The sequence below is a fragment of the Carcharhinus amblyrhynchos genome, chromosome 12 (assembly GCF_965287045.1).
Source record: "Carcharhinus amblyrhynchos chromosome 12, sCarAmb.v2.hapA, whole genome shotgun sequence".
NCBI lineage: Eukaryota > Metazoa > Chordata > Chondrichthyes > Carcharhiniformes > Carcharhinidae > Carcharhinus > Carcharhinus amblyrhynchos.
This window is the reverse complement of record NC_137335.1, coordinates 56,316,635-56,343,919: the sequence shown is the minus strand read 5'-3', so window position 1 is coordinate 56,343,919 and position 27,285 is coordinate 56,316,635. Positions and strand designations below refer to the sequence as shown.

Here is a 27,285-nt window from a genome sequence, read left to right as displayed (position 1 = left end):
AAATCGGTGTGCCAAAGTGTGCCCTGCCCAAACCAGTTAACATGCAGGCAAACAGTATACAAAGTCCATGGGTGCCTGCTGATTATAATGGTCCAGAGATGCAGCCAGCTTTATATCAATGGCTGTATATCAATTGAGGGCAGCTATTAGCAATGATTACTCTACTTAAAGGCAGCAAGCAGGTCTTAAAGGGCATTCTGAGCAAAAACTCAGAAAGAAGCTGATGAACCATCAATTCAAGGTGAAAGTGAGAAAGCACGCATTTCTCTGATGCTACAGTGAAGGTCTTAGTGCAGGCAGTGGAGAGGAGAGAGACATCCTCTTTCCAGGTATTTTCTTGGTAGGCAGTAGGAAGACATTGTTGTGTTCAACGATACCTGAAACACTACGTAATTATCTGATTTTAGAGCTTTTCTCTTCACAGAGAAGTGCACCACTGAAAGCCTCATTAATTACAACACTGATAGTATGTACAAGACTTCATTTTCCCCAAAACCTTACAATCACTGCACCACACTTCCCTAAACCTCTTTCTATTCATGCTGTTAGACTCAATGTTATTATAATCTTCACTTAGCTACAATGCACATCTCTCACACAGATGGCAGCCACACCTTCCAAATGCCTCACAGCGCTGTCATTAACAGACACCCTATTTCTTACAAGGAGATGTCACACAAAACACCTAACAACATACTGTCCCTGGATGAAGTAGTATCCACCTACAGATCCTTTTCGCGCCCCCCCACTGGAGGAAACACACTTGCCATCGCAGTAAGGGGCTGAATGAAGGCTGTGGTAACTGGCAATGTTGATGGAGATGAAGCACAGATTTATTCATCTCTGATTCCCTCTACCTCTTTCAGCTTCTTCTGCACCCCACTAAATCTGCATGTTCAACTGCAGATGTTTTCAACACTCAATGGCTCCTCTATGCTTTCCCTTATCTCTCTCTTTCATTTCAGCTGTTGAGAATGTCAACACCTCTAAGCTAGTGCAGAAAGAGAATGATCACTCACCTCATGCCACTGCACTCTTGGACTAACCCAAAAAAAGCAATGCTGTCTGCTTTCCCTACAGAAGAAGTGCCTTAGCATTCATGGTCTTTCTGAAATTGACTGCATTTACATCCTGTGTGACATCTCCTTGGCTCACAGATTCTGATACTTAGCCCACTCCCAATGCCTCTTGCCATGGTATACTTTCCAGCAACTGCCCTGCCAAAACAGTCACACGAATGGTATGGCCTTTATCATACTTTGTTCACAGACCTACTTTGGCTCTTGGACCCCAACAATAGGTGACTTTGCCATCAGCCATTTAAGACCATTCTCTGGAATCTCCATGCTAAATTCCTGAATCTTCCTTCCTCCTTCTCCTTTAACACCTTCTCTAAAACCACCCACTTCGAACAATGTTGTGATCACTCACTCTATTACCTCCATTTTCTTGGTGTTAATTTTGCCTGATTTTCTATGTTCATGATACCATATAAATGCAAGTTCTGGTATTGCTTGTGTTTAGTAGGCAGGAGTAAGAAGTAGTGTTAGTCAAACAAACGATGAGGTTAGAAAATAGAAACAAAAACAGAAATTCTGGAAAATCTCAGCAGGTCTGACAACATCTGTGGAGAGGACACAAAGCTAACACTATCAGCAACTTCCAGTTCCCTGGTCCAAACTGTCTCCTCTTTACCATGGCCATCCAATCCCTCTACACCTCCATTCTTCACCAAAATGGCCTGAGAGCTCTCTGCTTCTTCCTCAAACAGAGGCCTGAACAATCACCATTCACTTCCATCTGACTGAACTTGTTCTCTCACTGAAACATTTCTCCTTTAACTTGTCTCACTTCCTCCAAGTAAAAAAATGTGGCTAAGGGTACCCACATGGGTCCTAGTTATGCCCGTTTCTTTATGGGATATGTGGAACATTCCTTGTTCTAGCCCCACTCTGGCCCCCTGTCACAACTCTTTTACCAGTAAATTGATAACTATTTCAATGCTGCTTCATGCTCCTGACTGGATCTAGAAAAATTAATCAATTTACACTTCAAATTTCCACACCTCTATCACCTCAACACAGTCCATCTCTGACACTTCCTTTCCTTGATCTCCCTGTCTCCATTTCTGGCGATAGACTGTCCAGTAGTATCCACTACAAGCCGAGTGACTCCCATAGCTACTTCAAATAACTGCAGCTCTTCACATCCTATATCCTGTGAGGACACATACATTCTCTCAGTTCCTTAACCTCTGTCGCATCTGTTCTGATGATGCCACTTTGGAAGATAGCGCTGTCGCTATGTCTTCGCTCTTTCTTAATCATGATTTCCCACCCATTCTGATTGACAGAGCTCTCAACTGTGTCCGACCCATCTCCCACGCCACTGCTGTCACCCCCTCCCCTCCTTCACAGAACCAGCATTGGGTCCCCCTTGTCCTCACTCTTCATCCCACCAGCCTCCGCATTCAAAGGATCACCTTCTGCCATTTCTTCCAAATCTAGCATGATTCCACCACTGAACACATTTTCCCCTCACTCTCCCTGTCAGCATTCCACAGGGACCATGGGCTCTGACAAATGGCCATCCAGACTCAAAATGTTGCCTCTAATCTCTCTTCACAGATGCGTCCGACCTGCTGAGGTTTTCCAGCATTTTCTGTTTTTGCTTCAGATTCCAGCACCACAGTGATTTGCTTTTAGGTTAGAAAACAGTGGCAGTCTAGTAATGACGTTATTTATTCCTGAATAGAATTAATTCACGAGGCTCTTGTCTATTTTAAATAGGGGTTTTTCTCACCCAGATTAATGTCCTATTGAACATCTGGCCCGCTACAAGTGAACTGGAGGAACAGACATTTTTGAGCACAAGTGGGATGGAAAATAAAATGAAAATGATTCCTCCATCCTATCAAATAGCTTTTATTAAATCAGGATCTTGGTAACCATCAGGGAAGAGGCTTACCAAATAATGAGAGGCAAAGACATGGTGAATGGTCAGAAACTTTTTCCAAGGATGGAAGTGTCAGATACAAAGGTGCACAGGTTCAAGGTGAGTGGGAGAAAGCTTAAGGGAGATGTGCAGGGGATGTTTTTCATGCAGAGAGTGATGGGTGCCTGGAACGTGCTACCAGAGGAGTTGGTGGAAGCAGAGACATTAGCAACATTTAAGAAGCATCTGAATGGGTACATGAATAAGGATGAAAGAGAGGGAGATGGACCAAGTAAGAACAGAGGGTTTTTTTATTTAAGGCATCATGATCAGCACAGGCTTGGAGGGCCAAAGGACTTGTTCCTGTATTTATCCGTTTATAGCTACAAGTTGGACATTCTCAGTATCAAGATTCACCCATTTGCTTTTTGGTCAGAAAATCTAAAATCACTTACTGTTAAATAAAGGTAGGTTGCTGAAACATTTTCTTCAAGTTTTCCATCATAATTAAGTGGAAAACCAACAAAATTGAATCATCTTTATGAATGTAATTATCTTGGTACTAACCTGTTATTAATCATTCTGGCCAACAGTATGAATTGAATTAAGATTGCTCTATACCACATATATAACTTAATTTTAAATCCTTGCTGAAATAATCCTCATTTAACTTTTTGCAACATAAACATTTTATTTATTGTTTAATGTTCACAGTTGATCTTCCATACATGAACAGGACCACAATTACACAAACATTGTGTAATGTTTGTGGCGTCTGGATGACTGAGAGAAAAGGAATCACAAGTGAGACAATTGACAATGCTGTACAAATGTAACCGTAAAATTGAGGATTCTAACACAAAAAAAATTTGGAAACCTCCCACTAGGTCTTGAGTTCTCTGCCTGAAGGGAGGTCCTTGGTGATTATTCGTCAAGCCACTGAAAAGTGCCGTGATTTTTATTATGGATAGGACATAGGGGCAAGCCCAAAACCTGCTTCAACCAGATGGGGTTTGAATGTTGTGTTGTTGGCATTCTCCTACTGCATATTCCACCTAAAATTCTGGTATTCCTCCATGTGTCTTCTTGTGACAAACCCCATCCTTTCTAAGTAACTATGGTATGTTGAAAGGTCACACATCAACTAGCAATAAGAGCAACAGAATGCTACATTAATATTAACACAATTGATCTGAAAACAGCAGCTACCCAGAGTTCAAACTGAAGATTGAATTTACTTCACGCTGTGACTCACACACAAACATGAGCTCCTTTGGCAGCTATTTTCAAATATTAGGACAGCTTGGTTGGCAGGCTCAACAGGCAGGATTTTTTGGCCGCACTCACCCCAAAGCCAGAAAATCCTGCCCGAGATCAGCTTTGCATGGTCCAGGTCCCGCCTGCTATGCTTGCCGTGACAGGCTGGACACGATATTTCCTCCCAATATCTCAAAAGGCTTAAACCCAAGCTAATAAAGAGAGTAAAATTCAACTTCGGTAGGAGCATAAATAAGACAGAGCTGGAGTAGCCACCTATTACATATCCCATCCAAGTTTCCTTCCCATTTAATTTGGATCTCATCCCAAAATATCCAACTTGGCTTCATAATGCTCAATATTCAGATTGGCAACCGTTACCTAGTTATTCTCACTTTTACACTAATACGTATCTGGAATTGCTTTGCATTGGTGCAAAATTGTTTCGTTATTATTTGGTTACTCATTCATTAAAACTATGCCACTGAAATATCATTAAATGTTGTCCTGTTACACTTTGGTAATTAAATATAATGCAAGGCATCTTGCAAAGTATATGTAAATAAAAGAAACAAATATTCAACATAAAACCAAAAATAGCGATTTTTAAAATCATGCTCTCACTCATTGTCTACAGCTTCACTGCAGCTAAATCTACATAACAATCTTTTGGTGTCACAAAAATAAATTCTGAACGAAAGGTTTTTACTTACTGTTCTTTTTGTACATTAGGATTTCAAATGAGTTTATTTCGTAGTTTTCAAATGTCTGTTGTACTTTTTCAATTGTTTCTTTGTCTGTTAACTCCCCAAACATGAAACTGTGAACATAAATCAAATTAAAAATTACATTTATTGGTATAAAATTTTAATTTTTTGTTTCAAATCACTGTAAACTGGATTTTGTATTCAACATTGTCATTTTGCAGCTTAATTTAAAACTTTTAGTTAACCTTCTCCAATGCCAATGCTAAACCCATTGTACAGCATAACAATGAGTTGCACAGAAGAGGAAAATCTAAGTTGAACTACTGTTCTGCGCTGATTCTGCTATCTCTTGGTAGATGCTTTGGGAACTCAGCACTGAGCAGTGGCTAATCCAGGAAGAAAAGATCTGCAGGATTTCCTCTCCTAATGGCTGCTGAATAAAGGTCACTGGAAAGTACTCCTGCACATGTTGGATGAGGACATAGTCAGGCTCAACACCTGATGTCTGCAGGGTTAAGAACCTACAGACACTTGCTGTCTAACCTCATATATAAAGAATGATTATTGCTGGATGAGTGATACCCAACTGAACTTACCTCCTTCCAGAAAGATGAGCAGAATAAAAAATAGTGACCCCTATTCTATCATTCTTGTATTTAATGAAACAATTGCACCAGCCTCCAAATGAAAATTCCAAACTGCAAGCAATTTGCTTCAAAATTCACAGAAACCATTCCTTTAAAGACAGAACATCACATGTAGGAAACAATAATGGGGGTCTCCCTCATCCAATCATCAGCCCTTTCTCCCTTCTTCCCAATCATCAGCTCTTTCCACCAATCATCGTCCCCTCCTCCACCCCCTCACTAGTCATCTTCTGCATCTCCATCAGCACCCCCCCCCAGGCAGTGCCAACTGTGCCAAAGGACAGTGCCTACATTTACATCCCTTGGAGACCCCCATGACAGGTTCACATCTAGTTGAATCTATTGTAAGCCGCACCCACATGACATAAGGTCAGCGCAGTGTCAATATGGCGGAGGGTCAATATCTGGTGAGGGGATGGGTTAATGATATTAAATTTATTGAAATGCATGTAAAGTGGGTTCATGCCCTTTATGAGCAGAAGCCTAATGACATCATTAGCGAGGGGCAGGGAAGATGCGAGATCGTGATTTTGCCAACGAGAGCTGTGACTTCTGGATCTTGAGCCCCCTCCAGCACTTACATGGACGTTGAGTGTAGGTTCCGATCTCCCCCTCCCCAATCTGTAATGCTTCAACAGTAATCACATTTTCAGTTGCTCAGCCTTTCAAGCCAATACATGAAAATTGTAATTTTGATGGCAGCATAATACTAATAATATTAATGTTAATTCAGTTCACTCATGCCATCAGCTGTGCAATGAGGAATTCATCAATACTGATCAAAAAAATCAATCATAAGGGAAGGAACAAAGAAAATGAAGATTATCCTAATTTTAGTGGTTCATTTGCAAGAATTCTGAAAAATAATTTAAGGAATAGAAAATTCAACACCAAGATACAGAAAGGGTTCCAAGGTGATTGATGCGGTGTTGATGCAGCTAGGCAGAAGAGACAGAATGTATCCGCAGGGGATTGGGAGATCCTGAAGGATCACCCTGGAAAGAGAGTGGGAGCAGATAGTTAGGGAATTAATTCCCAGTGTCTGGGTTCAAGGACATGGCAGCAGTGTCATATGAAATCTAATACCCTTACACAGGTGGTCAACATGCAGCCTCCACATATCTCCAGCTGTTTGGCTATGGCAGGAACATCAAAAACACATCCTAGTTCCTCTCTCGCAGAACAAAATGGCACACAACAGGAGGGAGCAGAACTGAACCAATGGAGGACAAGGATGCTTGCATCTCCTGAATCTCGGTGAGGAGCTGGCTCTCAGCATCATGAGACTGGCTGCAATAGAGCTCATGCCTTCTGGCATCATTAACATTGAGGGTGATACTATAATGCTTTCTGGCATGGCACAAGCTGCATGCTTCCCCCTTCACTCACCTCTCTTCCCTCACCCAACCCTCCCCTTCTGATTTTCTGCTTTCAGACAACAAAAAATTGTCACCTGCCCAATAACAGTAGCCCGAGAGCAGGAGGGAGAGTACAGCGCTAATGAAGAGACTCTGTCATTTCATCTGAAACTTACAGCTACCAGCTCGGGAATAGTCACTGCCATGGCCTGGAGGGAAGAATGGAGTGATGATCAGAATATGACGAATCATCTGGCCTGAGGCCAGGCCAGGAAGTGGGGGGGCAGTGGGCAGCTAAGAATATTGATGCGGTTGTGTACAGTAAAGTGTGGATGAGCTTACATACTGAGATGCTGGAGTCATTAGCTAGCCTGTCAGAGAGCCTCATGTCGCTGTCAAGGAACATGGAGGAGTCCAGCCCCAACATGGACTCTCCACAGTCTCTGAACCTTTCCCTATCATTCTGTATACTCAACAACATTGCCAATGCTGCTGCTATACTTGTAACCTTTGTGTTGAAAGATTATCTACTGTTCCATCCCTATGAGGACATGGCATCAAATGCAAGACCTTATCACAACATCACCAAAAACACTACAGAGTATTCCCAGACACTTTGCCATTGCAGGAATTCTTACAAATTACCTTAGCTGCAATTCGGTTCCTGGGTCTAAAAGGATCACATGCAGGGTCCATCTGGCAGCTTCACACATGATATTTTTTGGGTGACTGCCCAGGCAGCATGGTTTTGTGAAAGGGAGGTCATGTCTCACAAACTTGATTGAGTTCTGTGAGGAAGTGACAGAAAAATTTGACCAGGGCAAGGCAGTGGATGTTGTATACATAGACTCTAGTAAAGCCTTCAATAAGGTTGCTCATGGTAGGCTGATACAGAAGGTGAAGTCATATGGGATCCAAGGTGAGCTGGTAAGATTGATACAAAACTGGCTTGGGCATAGAAAGCAGAGTGTAGCAGTGAAAGGGATTTTTCTAACTGAAGGTCTGTGACAACCGGTGTTCCACAAGGATCAGTACTGGGGCCTCTGTTGTTTGTAATATATATATATTATAAATGATTGGGAGGAAAATGTAGGTGATCTGATTGGTAAATTTGCAAATGATACTAAAATTGGGGGAGTAGCAGATAGTGAGAAGGATTATCTGAGGATATAGCAGGATATAAATTAATTGGAGAAATGGGTCAAAAAATTGCAGATGGAATTTAACCCAGACAAATGCGAGGTGATGCGATTTGGAAGGTCTATTGCAGAAGAAAGGTATAGGTAAATGGTAGAGCCCTTAGAAATATTAGCATACAGTGGGATCTAGGCATGCAGATCAACAGTTCCCTGACAACTCAAGTGGGCAAGGTGGACAAGTAGGCGAATGGCATACTGGCCTTCATCGGTTGGGGCATTGATTAAAGGAATTGGAAAATCATGTTGCAGCTGTATAAGACTTTGCTTAGGATGCATTTGGGGTTCTGTGTATAATTCTGGTCGCCACACTACCAGAAGGATGTTGATACATTGGAAAGAGTGCAGAAGAGGTTTACCAGGATGCTGCCTGGTTTGGAAGATATAGACTATGAAGAGAAGTTGACCAAACTTGGATTGTTTTCATTGTAGCGTCAGAGGATGATGGGGTCCTGATAGAGGGTTACAAGGTTATGACAGAGTTGGATTGAGTGGATAGTCAGAATCTTTTTCTCAGAGTCGAAGGATCAATTAGTTGAGGACAAAGGTTGAAAATGAGAGGGGGAAAATTTAAAAGAGATGTAAAGGGCAAGTTTTTCACACAAAGGGAGGTGAATGCCTGGAATGCACTGCTGGAGGTGATGGTGGAAGCAGGTTTTATAACAATGTTCAAGAGGCATCTGGGTAGATACATGAATAGCTAGGGAAGAGAGGGAAATGTACCATATAAAGGCAAGAAAATATTAGATTAGAAAGGCATCTGTGTCAGCACAGATTTGGTGGGCTGAAGGGCCTGTTCTTTGTTCTTAATTCTCTGCCTGGATCAAATTAAGTATAATAGCCCCACTGGTTAGTGGGGCTATTTGACATCAGTTTAACTTGCATTCACAATCCTTTTGCTACATGTTGGACATGCCCACAGATGTGTAGCTTTTTCCTGATAGAATGTCATGAGCCACACAGGAAGCAGTTGAAAGTGTCTCTTCCTGCCCAGGCCAAACAGTACCAAGCCTCCGCAGTTTCATTTCCAGTGGTGCTCCAGCAATGAATATTGCACTGTCCATTTCTGACCAATGGAACTCGCTCACTCTTGTTTTTGTCCTTTTTGTCAATGCTGGCACTCAAAAACTTCCAATAAGCATTCCCAGCATGATCAAAGCCTGTGCCTCCATTCCCTCTATTGCATAAAGGTGGCAAGAAATGATTTTCTCTGTGATCACAACAGCGTGATTATTAATATACACTACTGACTTCTGAAATGACCACACTTGCAAATACATCAAAAAGTATGTCAAATTTGTGTCTCAGCATTTCTGCTGCAAAGAGCAGACGTTCCAAACAATTCATTTGAACTGGTAACTTGGCTTTGAAGCTTAGTTATTGGCTGAGTTACTGATTACTCATCTAACATCTATAGATAATTAAGAGTACCAATCGCCCAAAACAAAAAACAATCTTCCACGTAGGATAATCGGCACTCTGTAGCTACCCTGTATTTCTTATGTGTGCTACGCAATTTTCCCACTTCACTTCTGCTCAATGCCAGAAGATGCACTCTTAAACTAATCAGACAAATACAAATGAGACACATGGTTATATCATACATTCCATTTTTTGTGAAAATTGAAAAAAGGAAACCAGGAAAATATGGATCTGTTAGCTGTGTCTGGGGGAATTTATTGAAATCTATAATTAAGGCCAAAGTAACTGAGCATACTTGGAGAAATACGAGCTTTTTTGAGAGCCACCGTGGATTTGTAAAGAATAGGTCATGTCTAATGAATATAATTGAATTTTTTGAGGAACTAAGTGCCCCCCACCCCACTTCGATCACCCCCACCCCCTGCCGATCATCCCCAGCATCCCCTCTCCCCCTGCTCGATTATACCCAGCATTTCACCCCTGCCCCACCCCAATAAAACTCACTCTCCCCGCAACCTTTGCTGCAGTGAGTGCCAATTTGGGTACTTCCCATATCTGGCACGTTTGGCCCAGCACGTTTCACTGGGAGCATTTTTGTTTTAAATTTTATAGTGGGTGAATCTCATCTCAGCAGTGTTGCTGATGCCAGTGGGAAATTTTCCCTTGGCAGTAGCACTTAGAATTCATCATGGCCAATATCTTTTGCAGGACGTTATCTGAAATGATTTAATGCATCAAATGAGGATTGACCCCATGTCTCCCATGCAGCAGGCAGAAGCTCTAACACTGAACCAACAATGCTCCAATGGGGTGTGGTGGCACGGATTAAAGGGTCACTGATGATGTTTCAGCCACACAGCAGCCTTAAAGGTACCACTCAGGCCTTGTTCTGGGATAAATAACATGTGTACTCATACACAGCAACATTAAAAAAAATTAAAGGAATTACACATTAAAGAAAATGAGACAAACACAGCAACCAAATCTTAAGGGAATATTGGTAACTGATATGCCCACCTATTTGATAGTAGCAGAACATGTAACAGAGGAATGTGAGAAAACATTTAAATTTAGGCACTGCCACACATTCCATACTGAAACCGACTAATTAATGGAATGTTCGGATTAAACACAATGGACAAAATCGTACCAAGAAATGGCAGAGTATTGGTTTTCTCTCCAGATCTTACCACACTTTGTCTCGAAAAGACAACTGGGTATGTTTCATACTGTCATGTAGGGGGTCAGCGACTCAACACACCGGCAAAGCCAGCTGCACTAAGATCGCAGTGTCATATTTAAAGTGTGCCCCCATCAGAAGATGAATAAACCTCCTGCCTAGTCCATCATGGAGGTCTTGGGTGTTCCCACCCAATTCAAAGTCAGCATTTAGCACCATCCTCCCACCACCCTCTCTCTGCCCCCCCCCCCCCCCCCCCCCTGCAATCAGAGCTGGAACTTTTTCCCCCATTGAGCCCCTTTTCCTCATGCCAACAGTCAATGCTGGCACCCCTCCCCCATTCAACCACTTCCCCTCTTCTCTTAAACCCATTCAGCCATTTCCAGCAGCTCCCACGTCCACTCTCAGCCACCACCAGACCACGTCCACTCTCAGCCACCACCAGATACAAATGAAACCCCTTGTATGAGGCTCTCACTGGGGTCCATCCTGCCACTGCCCCCTGGCACAGGCTAACACTGCCAATTGGCAGGGAATACCAGGGGGCATTGCCAGGTCGCTGCCTGGCCATGACCCTTTTCCCAGGGGCTATAATTACCATCACTACCCTGGGGGATCCCCACCAGTTCACACCCGAGTGAACCTGTTGTAAATGGTGCCAACGTGACATCACGTTTGAAGATACAGTGAGGGGGGTGGGCGTGTTAATTATATTTAAACCTATTAAAACATATTTAAATCAAATTCACCCCCGATTTGGGCATGAACCTGGTTACTTTGACAGCGAGATTCACAAGTTCCGGGGTTTCACCAAATCTTGAGACCCACTGCCTTTCCCGCAGACAGCGAGCATGGGTTCAGGATCGCCCCAGTGGTACCTTTCAAAGGATTCTTTAAAAAGAGACAGAATATGGATTTCTAAAATTAAGTGTTGGCTTCCTTTGAGTAAAAAATCCTGTTGTGGGAATTTAGAGCTAAGGAAAAAATAATACTTAGCAAGAAAGCTCCTCAGGAAACAGTGACCATAACATGGCAGAATTTAGCATTTAGTTTGAGAGTGAGAAACATGAGCCAGAAGCAACTGCACTAAACTTAAATAAGGGTAATTACAAAGGAAAATGGAGTTGAAGATGAAGATCAGCCATGATCAACCTGGAGTACTGCAAACAGTTTTGATCTCTTATCTAGGGAAAGATATTTTGGCATTGGAGGCAGTCCAGAGAAAATTCACTAGACTGATCCCAGATATAGAGGGATTTTCTTCTGAGGAGAGGCTGTATAGGTTGGGCTGTACCCATTAGAATTTAGAAGAATGAGGGGTGACCTGTGACAACACTCTGTCTTTAAGAAATATATTTTAATCATGTTTCTCTGTAGGATATTTTGAGTATTACGTGGCATTTTGTCAGAACAATTTTGTCTGCGGCTGGTATTCTTCATTGTTACTGAAGCTGTATAATTGACTTCATGCCTGTTTTAATCTGAACTAATGTAGTGTTTTCTAACCTCAGTGCTCCCCTGGGACTGCAGAGTAGAGCTTGTTTGAGATGACAGATAGGTCAGGTCACATGACTGGAAGCAGCTAGGTTTTCACGAAGACTTCCAGTGTAGTTGCTTTCAGATACTGCATCGAATTGAGAAAGAGAAAGAGCAATGTCTCTTTTTTCCCCCTCTCTAGAGTTGGAGATTCTGCTGTCTGTAAGAACATAAGAACATAAGAAATAGGAGCAGGAGTAGGCCATCTAGCCCTACGAGCCTGCCCCGCCATTCAATAAGATCATGGCTGATCTGTCGTGGCTCAGTTCCACTTTCCCGCCTTCTCCCCATAACCCTTAATCCCCTTGCATACCAAAAACCTATCTACCCGCATCTTAAATATATTTAGCGAGGTAGCCTCAACCACTTCAACGGGCAGAGAATTCCAGAGATTCACCACCCTTTAAGTGAAGAAGTTCCTCCTCAACTCCGTTCTAAACTGCCCCCCCTTATCTTGAGGCTATGCCCTCTAGTCCTACTGTCCTTCCTGAGTGGGAAGAGCCTCTCCACCTCTATCCTATCCATCCCATTCATCATCTTATTTGTCTCAATGAGATCTCCCCTCATTCTTCTAAACTCCAACGAGTACAAGCCTAGTTTATTCAGCCTCTCCTCATAGCTCAACCCCCTCAACTCCGGTATCAGCCTAGTAAACCTCCTCTGCACTCCCTCCAAGGCCAAAATATCCTTGCGTAAGTGAGGCGACCAAAACTGCACACAGTACTCCAGCTGCGGCCTCAACAGTGCCCTGTACAGTTGCAGCAAGACCTCCCCACTTTTATATTCAGTCCCCCTCGCTATGAAGGCCAGCATCCCATTAGCCTTCCTGACCACCTGCTGGCTGGGTTTTTGCGACTCATGCACAAGGACCCCGAGGTCCCTCTGCACCGCAGCATGCTGCAGTTTTTCGCCCTGTAAGTAGTAGTCCTTCCTACCATTATTCCTACCAAAGTGGACAACTTCACACTTGCCAACATTAAATTCCATCTGCCAGTTCCTGACCCATTCGCCCAGCCTATCTAGATCCCTCTGCAGACTTTCCACACCCTCCGCACAATTTGCTGTTCCACCAATCTTGGTGTCATCAGCAAATTTCGACACCCTACACTCGGTTCCCTCCTCCAGATCATCTATATAAATGGTAAATAGCTGAGGCCCCAGCACCGATCCCTGGGGCACTCCACTAGTCACCAACCGCCAATCCGAACAGCACCCATTGACCCCCACTCTCTGCCTCCTATTTGACAGCCAATCCCCTATCCACGCTAACACCCTACCCCCAACTCCATGCCCCCTAACCTTCTGTGACAACCTCTTGTGTGGCACCTTGCCAAACGCCTTCTAAAAATCAAGAAACACCACATCCACCAGTTCTCCTCTATCCACCGCACTAGACACATCCTCATAGGATTCCAATAAATTCGTCAGACACGACTTCCCCTTAACGAAACCGTGCTGCGTCTGCTCTATCAAACAATTCTCCTCAAGGTGCCTCGCTATTTTCTCCTTGATTACGGATTCAAGCATTTTACCTACAACAGACGTTAAGCTAACTGGTCTGTGTGTTGCTGTTTTAGAAGAGGTATCCTTTCCTGTCTCTGAGGTCTGAAGACTGGAAACTGCTGGAGACCAGGATTATTTCTGTTTTGCTGCCTTAAAGATATACTCTTCTCTGAAACCTGGTTTTGGATTTTTGTCCAGAATGTTAAAAAGGTACAAATCTAGTATCACATGAGCATATACATTTTAGTGCTAACTAATTCTGAAGGAGGGTGTATGTCTGTGGGATATTGCTTTTAAGTTTCAATGACAGAGATAACTAGCTGTTAAGAATTGTATTCTGTCATGCTTAAGTCTTGTAATTGGTCATAGTTTGCTAATTCTTCTTGTTATATTATAACTGTGTTTTTAAATAAACTTTGTTTGATAAAAGATTCCTAGTGGGTCAGCTGAATTGAGTTGTAGCTGGGGTGAAACACCTTACGCTCACCAATGCCAAAATCAAACATAAAATCTAGGGTCTCGGCTAACTTCACAGAACATTGTGAAGTTTCTGACCTGAGCCTTAACAAACCTTATTGAGACATTTAGGCTTCTCGGGGGTATTTGACAGGATACATGCTGAGAGGTTGTTTCCCCTTGTGGATGCGTATAGGACCAGAGGGTATAATCTCAGGGTTGTCCATTTAAAACAGATGAAAAAATTCTTCTCTCAGAGGGTAGTGAATCTGTGGAATTATTTACAGCAGAGGGTTGTGGAGACTGGGTCACGAAGTATGTTCAAGCCTGAGATAGACAGATTTCTAATCAGTAAGGAAATCAAGGGTATGGGGATAAAATGGGAAAGTGCAGTTGATTATCACATCAGATAACTCATGGTCTCACTGAAAGGCAGAGCAGACACGATGGACTGAATAGCCTACTTCTGCTCCTGTGGCTTATGGTATTATCCACTAGATGGCTTTCCAGTCAAAAAAATTGAATAAAATGGTACACTGTAGCTTTCTTTGTTTTGATTTTCTTTGTCTACATTACAATGTATAGATTTAGCCAAATGAAACTTGGAATAAGAAGAGAAAGTCTGTAGTGCCACTGAACTTTGCAAACCAGTGAAGATTGTTTTTGAGTCGTCGTCACTGTTGTAAGGTAGAAAACACAACAGCAAATTTACACACATCAAGCTCCCACAAACAGCAATGTGATAATGACCAGATAATCTGTTTTTCTGATATTGATTGAGGGATTAATGTTGGCCAGTACATCATGGGTAATTCACCTGCTCTTCTACAGAATAGTTCACCAGAGAGAGCAGATGAGGCCTTAGATTAAGGTTTCATCCAAATGACAGCACCCAAAAGTGCAGCATTTCCTCAGAATTGCACTGAAGTGAGAAAGGTATATGATGGTTAAAAGATGAGAACCTAAGGTTAGGCTATATGGGAGAACTATCTATCAGGGGCTATTTGAAATAGGGACTGAGACAAAGTAAAATCATTTTCTTGGTTTAGTTTTGTAGTTTGAAAATTGTTACATTGAAACACTGACCTGTATGTGAAACAGCATAATTCTGACATTATAAAGGAGATGTCTACCTTTGGGAATCGACATGGCGGGATATAGTTTACAATATAGGTCAGCAGCCATAAGTTCAGGACGAACATGTGAGCAGATGGAAAATTCTTCATTTTCAATATGAGTGATATGTAAGCTAAGTCTTTTTTTCAGACTTCTATTTTAGAATAAGGCTTTCTGTATAAAAAATGTGGCTTGATTAGACAGCTAGAGATTGAAATGTTGTCTAGTCAAGCATGTTCTTAAAACACTGCAAGTAGAGGAGACATTCTTTTTATTTTCAGCTGTAAGGGATAGTGTAAGGATGATAGGGTGCTCAGAAAGTGTGTGTTCTCAGATATAGAAGAAGGGTGTATTTTCATGCAAGTCGAGACTTGGAGCACAGCTATTAGAACCTGGTGCTAAACTTGGACAACCAGACAAGCTCAAGTGGTAGAAGACCATTCTAGATCTATCGCTTCAAAACCTTGTTAACAGTTTGTAGTTGTCTTCAACTGGCTACGCTTTTGGAATAACCACTGATCAGAATTTTCCAGCCATTTATGCCAGATGATGGTAAACATCTGCCAAGCGATCCCCAGCAGTGGAGATGCAAGAAAACAACAGGATACCCTGTTGACAGTGGTGGGACTGGGAGATCCCACCACTGGCCAATGGTGGGCTGTCCCTGCTGCCATGAAACATGTTGCAGGGGTACATGCTGCAGAGGGAACAAACATATGTTACAGACCAAATCTAATATAAATCATTTGTAGCTGTTTTAGTCATGCATGCTACGATTAACATATATTGCGCCTCAAGTTATTCATATATCAGCCATATTAATTTTTGAAACAAAGGTATCTGATCTGTATGTCAATAAATTAATACTATCCAGCTTCTCTAAAGAACCTATTTCACTCGCTCATTGAAACAAGGCCTGAATTTTCAGGATACTGAGCACTCAGCATCCATCATCCAGTCAGTTGGGAACATATCCCCAGTGACTATGACAGACCCATTGCCTCTTCAGACTCTAATGAACGTTGATTGGCAGCAGGCAAGATTTCCATCCACACCTGGAAGGAAGTTTCGCGTTGGCAAAGTCTCACCTTGGAGATCGCTCAGCCAATCAGTTAGGTTGAAAACTCTCCAGCCCAACCAGGCACAGCACTACAGTGGCCTGAAGAAGCACAGCAATGCCTTGTCTGAGAGTAAGTCCTAGGAATCACAGTGATGGTAAGTTCTGGGAAGGGATGGTGGGGATGGTGGGGATGCTGGTTGGGGGGGTGGTTGGCATTGTGAAGGTGACAATCTTGCTGTTGGGGGACGGTGGGTAGATCAAGGAAAGTGTAAAGGGCCGAAGGTCTCCAATCCATCACGAGGTGAGGGTACTCTCGACGTATAACCCCTCCCCACTGCCAACGCAGCCTTCATGCCGAAGATCAAGGGTGAGAACTTTTCTTTTCTCCCAACCTCCATTCATTGGCTGTCCACCAGCCTGCAAATTGAGGCCAGGCAGCAAAATGCCCTTAAGTGGCCATATAAAGGCTTTAATTGGGGCGTGGACGGCCTTCCAGTCTATGGCCCTCAAACTGGAGGGAAGCCCTTTCATGTCATTTTACGCTACTCCCTCCCCCAACCACACTGCAGAACCCATTAAAGTGGGGGAGAGCATAAAATTCTGGTCAATGTTTCCACAGATTAATTTTGAATTTATCCCCTTAAAGTGCTGGCCATGTCCTTTGGTGTGACTGGTCTGGACAAAATACATCAGCTTGTGAGACCTCTGACCTTTAAATCCTGCAGCCATTTACAATTTTCTGCCTCCTTGGCAAACCCCAGCGAGTGCTCGTTCTGATATCAGGCGCTCATTCACATTGTGTATATTTAGTTGAGCTGGGAACTGCGGCAGCATCAGCGCACCTCTCATTCAAGCATTCCTTCAATGAAAAATATGTGCTTGCACCTTTGAAGCATATATACATCCATTCTACTACAGATGTTACAGCACTCACTATTTAAAATGCTTTTTATAAAATCATAAAAAGATACTTAACAGAAATAACAAATGTATTCATAAATTTTCAAAAATAACTTCAGGTGATGACTGAACTCAGTGTTCAGCACAAAGAAATGAGTTAACTATAAATGTAATTATGTCATAATAATCAAATTGCTATGCTTGAATCATTTAAAGCTTTTGAAAGCCATGCAGTTAACACAATGTTTAAATTAATTAGACTTGGATATCTTTTATGCAGTTTACCTGAAAATGTAACATGAATCATTCATTGCTAAATACAACAAGATAAAATTATTTTAAAATTCACTTACCCAATCACACACAAAATTATTTTAAACATAACTTGTGAGGTGATCATTTCGAACTTTAAAAGTCACTGGTAATTGCTATTAGGGCATTGTGGGTGATACAGTGGTTAGCACTGCTGCCTCACAGTGCCAGGGACCCAGGTTCGATTCCCAGCTTGGGTCGCTGTCTGTGTGGAGTTTGCATGCTTTCTCTGTGTCTGCATGGGTTTCCTCTGAGTGCTCCAGTTTCCTCCCACAGTCTGAAAGACATGCTGGTTAGGTGCATTGACCCGAACAGGTGCCAGAGTGTGGCGACTAGGGGAATTTCACAGTAACTTCATTGCAGTGTTAGTGTAAGCCTTACTTGTGACTAATAAATAAACTTCTTAAAATCTGACAAGTGGAAAATGTCTTGCTAATATTCAAACAAGCCACTGGTTACCCATGAATTGCCACTGAATACTGATGCAAAATGTGTTTGAGTTCATCAGATTGTAACCTTTACAAACGTGCAGAATGATATGATGTCCTAGAACACATTTTCTTATCAAGGTGAAAACAAAAAGCTGTTGCATCTTTTAATACCTGCAAGTGCTGCTCTTTTGCATAACTTCTGCTCGATGATATCCGGACAGTTTGCAGAATCCATCGTTGCTGTATACAATAGGCCAGTCCACTATCTGAGCATTCCCAAGCACAAAATTTGTGTCTGTAGAAAAAGAAAATGGATTTTAAAACATCTCATTTTGACAAGCCATTGTGTTTCTCCAATATTTTGCTTCAGAATGGATTTTTCATTTGGCTCTTCGTGGTCACAGAAACAAACAACAGTCATTCAGATTATTATGGTTACAAGCGACATGATCTCTAGTCTCTGAGTTTCTGTGAAAATGACACAACAATCTATATATTTGTTTGTGTTTAACGGTCAAGCACTTCAATCAAAAGTTCATGTTTAGTACTATTTGCTTTAAAATAGATTATTCTTTAATCAGTAACTAGAAGGATTGAGCAAATGGATTAGGTTTAGAATGCTAAGGGGTAATTTTGACTTCAATTAACTCAATGGAAATGAAAATCAAAAGAAATGTATAATGGACAGCTGAATCAATATCATCTGTTTCATGCAGTCATCCAAAGTTAGAATTAACCCCTTTTCTTTTAGCTCTAGGTCTGACATTTCAAGCTAGCCAAACTGTCGAAATGAAAATTTCTGTACATGCTTGGCAGGTAATCTTTACTGTGCACTATAAGCCTCACATCTTTTAAAATACAAATCGGGGTTGCTTCTTATAACATCTCAAAGAAATGATTGTTACTTAGAAATGATTAGTAAAGACAGCCAGCATGTATTGGTGAAAGCAAATGCAGTTCAGGCGGCATGGTGGTACAGCAGTTAGCACTGCTGCCTCACAGCGCCCAGGACATGGTTCGATTCCCGGTTTGGGTTACTGTCTGGGTGGAGTTTGCATGAGCTCCCTGTGTCTATGTGGGTTTCCTCCAGATGTGGCCATCATTTAGACTCATTCTTAACACAGTGGTTAGCACTGCTGCCTCACAGCGCCAGGGATCCGGGTTGAATTCCTGGCTACTAACTGACCTGCCAGGGTAAAATCTGGCTCCTTACCTTTTGTTTTTGTATTTGCACATTGCTATGTATGAATCCAAGGATTTAATGTTTTGACAGCTTATACTGATTCTACTCTTGCTCTCTAGGTCTCTCTGCTCCTCTACCTTTTATTTAAAAAATACATTTTGTATTTGTTTCCTCTCCTTATTCCTTTTCTGAAAATCCATTTTCTTAAAATTCATCAACTACCTATCTGCTCAATCTCCTGTCCGTATTTTTCTGAAGTCATTTAGTTATTTTCAAAGTTACCCAGGCTTCATATTTTATACTGCCCGTATATTTTGATATTGTACACTGAAAACTCATTCAGATTATTTATATTTATTGAAGAATAGCACAACCGCCTCTTGAATGCAACTGTGTGGATTCTGCATAGTTCTCCCCATGTCTGCATGGGTTTCCTCTGGGTGTTCCAATTTCCTCCCTCAGTCCGAAATACATTTAGTTAGGTGCATTGGCCACGCTAAATTCTCTCTTTGTGTATCCAAACACACACTGGAGTGTGGCAACAAGGAGATTTTCACAGTAATTTTATTGCAGTGTTAATGTAAGCCTATTTGTGACATTAATAAGTAATAAATATACCTACAAAAAAAATTTTCCACGAAGTGTGAGCTAATAACAGTATAATGAGGAAAACAGGACATCTTTTTAACCAATGAAATTTAAGGATTGGAATGTAACCAGTGGAAGTACTGAAAAGCAGTGTGTATTGAAGAGGATGAATTTAAAATAAAATCAAATATGGAAAGAGAAATACAGAGGAAAGGAATGTGAAAGATAAAGAAAAAGAAATTTTACTTAGGGAACATTACAATTAAAATAACATTTAATATGCCAAAATAATTCACAACCTGAATGAATGAAACTCCACAGTTAGGAGGATAATGTTCAGTGCCAGACAGGTTGATTGACTCTTACTTCTGGAAACGATGCTTATACTTAGGGTGGGATTTTGGGGCCCAGCCCACAGCCAGCATTGCCCAGTCCTGAGGAAAGTCAATAGACCGCCAGATTTTCTGAACCCACCCCCTTCCCTCCCCGACAGGGCCAGAAAATCCTGGCCTTAAGAGTGAAACAGGCCTGTGGTTAGCCTCAGTGAAAGGCTTACACTGACCGGGAAAGTTCTTTCAGTCTGTTGGGGCAACTTCAATCTAGTGCTGGATTCCACTGAACTCAACTGATGAAGGAGCGGCACTCTGAAAGCTTGTGATTTCAAATAAACCTGTTGAACTTTAACCTGGTATTGAGAGATTCCTTACTATGCCCACCCCAGTATCTCCACATCATGGATTCCAAATGAGAAGAATATTATTGATTGTGAGATTCCTTGTATCATGGGGTCTACATATTTTGTGATTGCTTAAACGTCTAAAGAAAGGATAGTAATGACAGCAACAGGGGCAGCAGCAGCAGGAGCTGCCTTCTCCACAGCCATGTGCAACTGCACAGAATTGATGGAATGGACACAGTGCTGTACTTCAAGGAGCTGATATCTTCAACACTAGGTCTATTGACTAACAGTAAGCTTCCTCAATCCCTCTCAACAACGGTGCCTCAGAAACTTTAGACTTTTGCAGCAGGGACTCATAGATACATGCAGACTCTTGCAAGAAGACCTCAACCAAGAGCAGTAGATGACCACCCATTGCTCTTGGCTGTCAAGGTAACCAAAGTTCTAATAGAGGCAAGGTGAAAGACAACAGGAGCTGTGGCACCATCAGATCAACTGCAGAGAAACTCACTGGCTTTCTCAAAATTGGATTCTGCTATCTTGACTAACCTGGAGCACCCTTTAATGCACTCAGCAAGGTTCTTCAAGATTATAGTAGTCTGCTGTGCCCTGTACAACATGGTACCACAGAGATGATTACAGGTGACATCAGAGGAAGGTGGAGAGTATTTGGCATCCTTAGAAGAGAAGGAGGAGGGATAGGAGCATCCTGGTGTGCCACTGGCACCTGCAGGCACAGACCAGCCTGCCAGAGAAGTCCAGGAGGAAGTCTTCTCTTTTATAGAAGACACGCCCTTCATTTTAGAAGCTGGCTTGCAGCATTGAAAGCTTCACATCATGACCGCTGAAAATGAGTTCCTATTTAGCATGGTGAAGATCATGATATTACATTTATTGGTAACATCAACTTAACATGAGTAACAGTTAAATAATGTGGCAGCATGATATCTAATGCTGTCACCAGAGGCTGAACAAGGTCCCAATTCGAAAGCATATGAAGTTGGGTGAGAGAAAAGTGAAAATCAAAGTGTGCATCCAGAAATCCCGCCCCAGTTCCATCTCCAGCTATATTCAGCCGTGCGGAAAAGGAACAAGTTTGGAAAACAGCACACTGCTGTTTAGAAATTGCTGGTACCATGCTGAAAGTGAGTATTTCTGAACTTATGCAATTTCCAGTAAGGCAGCTGCGGTCACTGAATGTTTTTAAGGCAGAGGTCGGTAGATTCTTGCTAGGCAATGGAATCAAAGCTTTTCGGGGGTAGATGAGAATGTGGAATTCAAAATACAGACATATCAGCCATGACCTTATTGAATGGGAGAGGAAGCTTGAGGGATTGAATGGCCTGCCTTTGTTCCTGCTTCATATATTCATATGTACCATGGATTAGAGATGGGAACTATCTAAAAATGAATAATGCAATACAGTAAACTGAGTTATATCTGTATTTACTAAAGTGAGTTATGACAGGTTTGTGATTGGAGAAGAAGTGATCATTAAATAAGTTGGTTGCCAGGTTGTTACTTCTGACAAACGATCAAGTTAATGAACACCATTGAAAAGGGAGAAAATTTTCAGATGCATTAGAATAGATCATCCACTAAATAAAGTATTCTGCATTGAAAACATAACCATATGTGAGATCAATAGCTAATTGGTTAAACTCTTCCCACAGCTTGCATTCATTTTTAAAAACCATCGCTGCTGTCTATCTGACTGTTTCAAAACTCTAACTGATGTCCAAGGTGTCAACCATTCTTTAAACAATAGCTCAGCCATCTGTTTGGCTGTCTTCAAAGACACTAAGGGATTTTGAACTGCAGTTTCTTTACACAGCTGTCCAGGGTAGTTTGAGGTGAAAAGGTGGAAAGAGGTTGATGTGGAAAGGGGGATTCATAATTAATATAACTAAGCTCAATGAACAATGGCAGACCTTTTAACCTGGCCACCACAACATGGGCCCACCTCCATCACCACTTCAGTAGATCGACCTCCAGGCTGTTCCCACCTCCATCAGATGAAAATTCCGCCAGCAGGCACTACCAGGTGGAATCATGACACCAGGAGAATTCCCAACTACCATCTCCATAATAAACAACCAACCTCAGGTCTCCAGGCAATCCTTCTCTCTCCATCACCAATAGCCTGTACTGCTGCCACTCTGCCAATTTCTAGAGTTTCCTCCTCCATAATGGTCAGGGTGGCCATGGCTGCAGCTCCATCCTGTTGGTCTGCATCTCCCTGGAGGTATGGGCTCTCTTCCCCAACAATAAGAAAAGCCAGAGAATTCTGCGAGTGAGCAGTGAACTGGTTACAAAGGATGGAGGGAATTCCTATTTAAGAGGATTTGGAGTAGAAGAATAATAGGTTCAGGATAAGCATGACTGGTGGAGGTTTGAGGAGGTTAGGGAGAAAGGAACGTATGCAACTACACACTGTTTCGGTCAGAAGAGTGCTACTCAGGAGAATGCTAGGGAAGCGGCAGAGTGATGGCTGCTAGCTGTGAGTTGCAGGACACCCGCTTTAACAGACCTGATGAAGTCATTAAATGTTTTCATGCACTGGACACAGGTCTTCGATACCATACTTGACCTGCTAACAGATTCCGCAATTTGCAATCATGCCTGTTGGTGGAGATGGTTGACCTCCTCCTGTCATCATCAAAGAGAACTTCAAAACTGAGATAAGGAGAAACTCTCTCTCTCAGGGGCTTGTGAATCCGTGGAACTCACTGCGTCAGAATGCAGTGGAGGCAGAATCAATTAACAGATTCAAGAAAGAAATAGATGTGTTTCTGATGAAAAACAGGATAAAGGACTATGAAGAACAGGGACGAAAGTGTTGTTGAGACTGGGATAAGATTAGCCATAATCATGTTAAATTGCAGAGCAGGCTCAAAGGGCTGAACTGCCTACTCCTGTTCCTAATTCCTATGTTTGTACATTCTCTCAATGCCCTCACTGTATCTCCCGCTCCTAATTCCTATGTTCATATGTTCTCTCAATACCCTCACTGTATCAATCATCACCTCCTGAGTCTGTGATCCAGGGAGCAGCCTTTCCACCTTTTCCATCTACACTGTAGTTCCTTGTTCCTTCACCTGGGTGGCACGTTTCAACCACTGCTGCCATTGGCAATCTGCCTGGGATTACTTAAATAGAGATCCTTCATTGCTTGCTTCAGCGTACCATCTCACTCATTCTCTCTGATTGGTCAGGGAACTAATTACAATGGAAAAGCGTGCAATTTAATTTGCTGGGATCTTGATCCATAAATGGTCTCACCATTCTAGCGAGGACTTACATGGAAAAGATTTTGCTCTAGGTTTGTCAAGAAGGTGGCGATGGATCTAGGTGATGCAACTTTCCATGTTTTACCCATTTTTGGACTCAATGATCAATAGAAAATAAAGACAAAAAATATTGAAGAAAAAAATTGCAGATGTATTGAAAATGTGAATTATATAACGTTTGTACAAAAGGAATCTACATTCACATGTCTTAGCACTTTCTCAGGATGTTTCAAAGCACTTCCTGCTTGATGTATTACTTTTGAAGTGTAGTTACTATCGTACAGGGAAACAATTTACACAGAGTAAGATTACCAATAAATCTGTTTTTGATGATGTTGGTTGAGGAAGGAATACTTATCAGGGCAACAGGAAAACTCTGTACTTTGCTTCAAATCTTGTACACTCAGCTGGCCAGACAATCAGACTGTGGTTTAATATATCAGCTAAAAGATGCCACCACCAGCTATGTGGTATTTGTTTGCAGTACTGAAGCCCTGATGCTATATTGAAGTTCTAGAGAGGGCTTGAAGCCAGAGCCTCCTGATCCAAAGACAATCAGTGAATCCAAAATCAGAGATTTCAAATAATAGTATTCTAAACATGTATTCAGATAAATATCCCATAAAATAACATTCATGCCACATCAAAGTTGGGCAATGACTATCTCTAACACAAGAAAATCCAACCATCTCTCCTTGACATTCACTGGCATTACCATGTTGAATCCCCCACTCTCAATACCCTCAGTGTTACTATTGAGCCGAAACTGAACTAGATATAAATACTGTGGCTACAAGAATAGGTCAATGGCTAAGTAATCTGCAGAGAATAACTCACCATCCAGCTCTCCAAAGCCTATCCAAGAGGTATGATGCAATACTCTCCCCTTGCTTAGATGAGCACAGCTCCAACAACACTCAGGAAGCTTAACACTATCCAGGACAAAGCAGCCTCTTTGATTAATGCCCCATGTATCACCTTTAACAGTCACTTGTTCCAGCACTGGCACATAGTTGCAGCAGTGTCTACCATCTGCAAGATGCACTACAGCAACTCACCAAGGCTCCTTTGACAACACATTCTAAACATACAATATTTTATCTAGAATGTCAAAAACAGAAGATGGTTAGGAACACCACCACCTGCAAGTTCCCCTCTAAGCCAAACACCATCCTAAGTTGGAACGATATTACCATTCCTTCACTGCTGCTGGATCAAAACCCTGGAGCTACCTCCCTATCGAGACTGTGGGTGTACCAACACCACATGGACAGTGGCAGTTCAAGAAGACAGCTTACCACCACTTTCTGGAGGGAAATTGAGGATGGGTGATAAAAAGGCTGGCACAGTCAATGACACCCACATCCCAAGAAAGAATAAAAAAGAATGAATGTTTTCAAAACATCATTAAGAGAACGCTAGTCATTGCAGTTTACCTGCAGAAATTATCTTGCCACAGTGGTTAGACATTAGTAATTTACTTCCACAATTCTTGTGCTGGCAACACAAACCAAAGTTTCCACAAAACTACGGCACAAGTTACTCTCAAACCATTTTAAATAACTGATTTTGTTTCTTTCCATGAAGCAGTAGATCTATATTTTATGGGAGTGAACTGGTTTTACTATTACTTAAGGTTGAACTTTTTTTGTGTTGCTTGGTTAGAGATGGAAGGAATCCACTATGCACTGATAGATACTGTATCATGGTAACAGTGAAGGAATTCTGGCTCACTTTTGAAAGTGGCATTCATTGACAATCCTGATAAACAGAAAACAATCAAGCCCTGAGTAAGACACTTGCAATGTATTAGTGTATGTGCTTTATCCATTTTAAATGAGTACTGCTAAATCAAATTCCTCTTTATAAATACATACTTCATCTCTGTTATTTCAAATACATTTTACTTGTACATGAATGCAACTAACCCTGGCTTGCCTGGTTATTTGCAAGGTCTTGCCCTGCTTATCACTATATGACATCTGTCCCCCACCCAATTAATAAGACTTGCCTCTGCCTGTTCAATTTCAATAAGCTTTGAACAGGAAGTTGCTGTTAAAAAGTGGAAGAAGTAAATAATACGGCACCCTCTTCAGGTCATTTGGGATCAGTGTGAACAGGGCAAAAACAACTATCCATCTCCTAAACCAATCAGATTGAAGTATTGTGAAATGCATGGTACAGTGTGTAAACCACAGAGTGTAAATTAGAATTCACTGTCACATCAGACAGAGAAAGTGAAATAATGAGAGGAAATGAAAGACTGGATTAGGAGATAGAAAAAATGTTTCTTTCAAATCCCTAAAACAATGAAAAAGGAATTGAAATTGGCAGAAATTAACACTTATCAATCTATTACATATGAACATACAAAAGAGGAGCAGAAGTAGGCCCCTAGAGCCTACTCCACCATTCAATAAGATCATAGCTGCTCTGTACGTGTTTCGAATTCTACATTCCAGCTACCTCGCCGATAATCACTCCTCTATCCCCCGGTAATCACTGATTCCCTTGCTTAACAAGGAGCAATCTCCACTTTAAAATATTCAACGGTCCCTGCCTCCACCACCTTCTGAGGTGCAGAATTCCAAAGTTGCACAACCTTCTGAGGGAGAAGATTTCTTCTCATTTCTCTCTCAAAAGGGCAGCTCCTAAATTAAAAAAATAACGGAACCTAGTTCAGGTTCACGCACAAGAGAAAATATCCTTTCCACATCCACCTTGTCAAGACCATTTGGGATCTTATATATTTCACTCAATTCACTCCTCATTCTTCAAAACTCAAGTGGTAATAAGCCCTGTTTGTCCAACATTTTCTCATGAGGCAACAAAAGTGGACTTAGACTGAAATGAACAACTCAAACTTTCTGTGCTGAGTAAAGCTCATAACTACCATGCAAGTTCAAGACTTCATTATGTTCAATACATGATTAGCCAGTTGGCAAAGTATCATTTTCACAAAGCAAAGAGCAACCCAAGACATTTTGGACATCAGTGCTTGGACTTTCTTCTTTAACTGTGCATCTGCTCTTGCCTGAAGTTACAGTACAATCTTCATATAAATAACAATCTATTTTGACAGGAACTTCTGGGCCAATATATGTTGATTTGGCTGAAACAAATCTTTCTTTTCTCTGAAGTTGTATGATGAATTATCTATAGCCCACTTCTGTCTCATCATATATCTATGTTTCTTTAACGCATTTGGCTCATACTTTGACAATAGTTTCAACGGATGTATCAGTGTACAGTGCCTTCATATAAATATCCCCCAAAAATTATAAATATTTGTAAGAAGAAAGCTACGTCAAGAAGAACCATACAAAACCTTACGGTGTTGTGCCAAGTTATTTGCACAAAGAAAATGTGAACAGAACTGAACCTGATACACTCTGGAATCATTTTTAAAGACTAACCTCAGGCTACATACATTAATGATAAAATTTATTCCTTGGAAAGTTATGTGATTGTATTTCAGTAGACAGATGTTGTTTCTAAAATTTCCACCTAATGATTCTAATAATACATTA

At 41.6% G+C, this 27,285-nt stretch overlaps 1 protein-coding gene across 2 annotated transcripts in view; it reads right to left on the bottom strand.

Moving 5' to 3' along the window:
* kcnh1a (potassium voltage-gated channel, subfamily H (eag-related), member 1a) overlaps positions 1 to 27,285 on the bottom strand; it is a 242,971-nt gene that overhangs the window by 203,061 nt on the left and 12,625 nt on the right. For both annotated transcript variants that reach the window (XM_080200569.1, XM_080200568.1), the window contains exons 2-3: positions 18,187 to 18,310; positions 4,905 to 5,011 (exon numbers count right to left, since the gene is read on the bottom strand). In XM_080200569.1, coding sequence (XP_080056695.1) covers positions 4,905 to 5,011; positions 18,187 to 18,310 — 231 coding nt within the window. The remainder of the gene's footprint in view (positions 1 to 4,904; positions 5,012 to 18,186; positions 18,311 to 27,285) is intronic.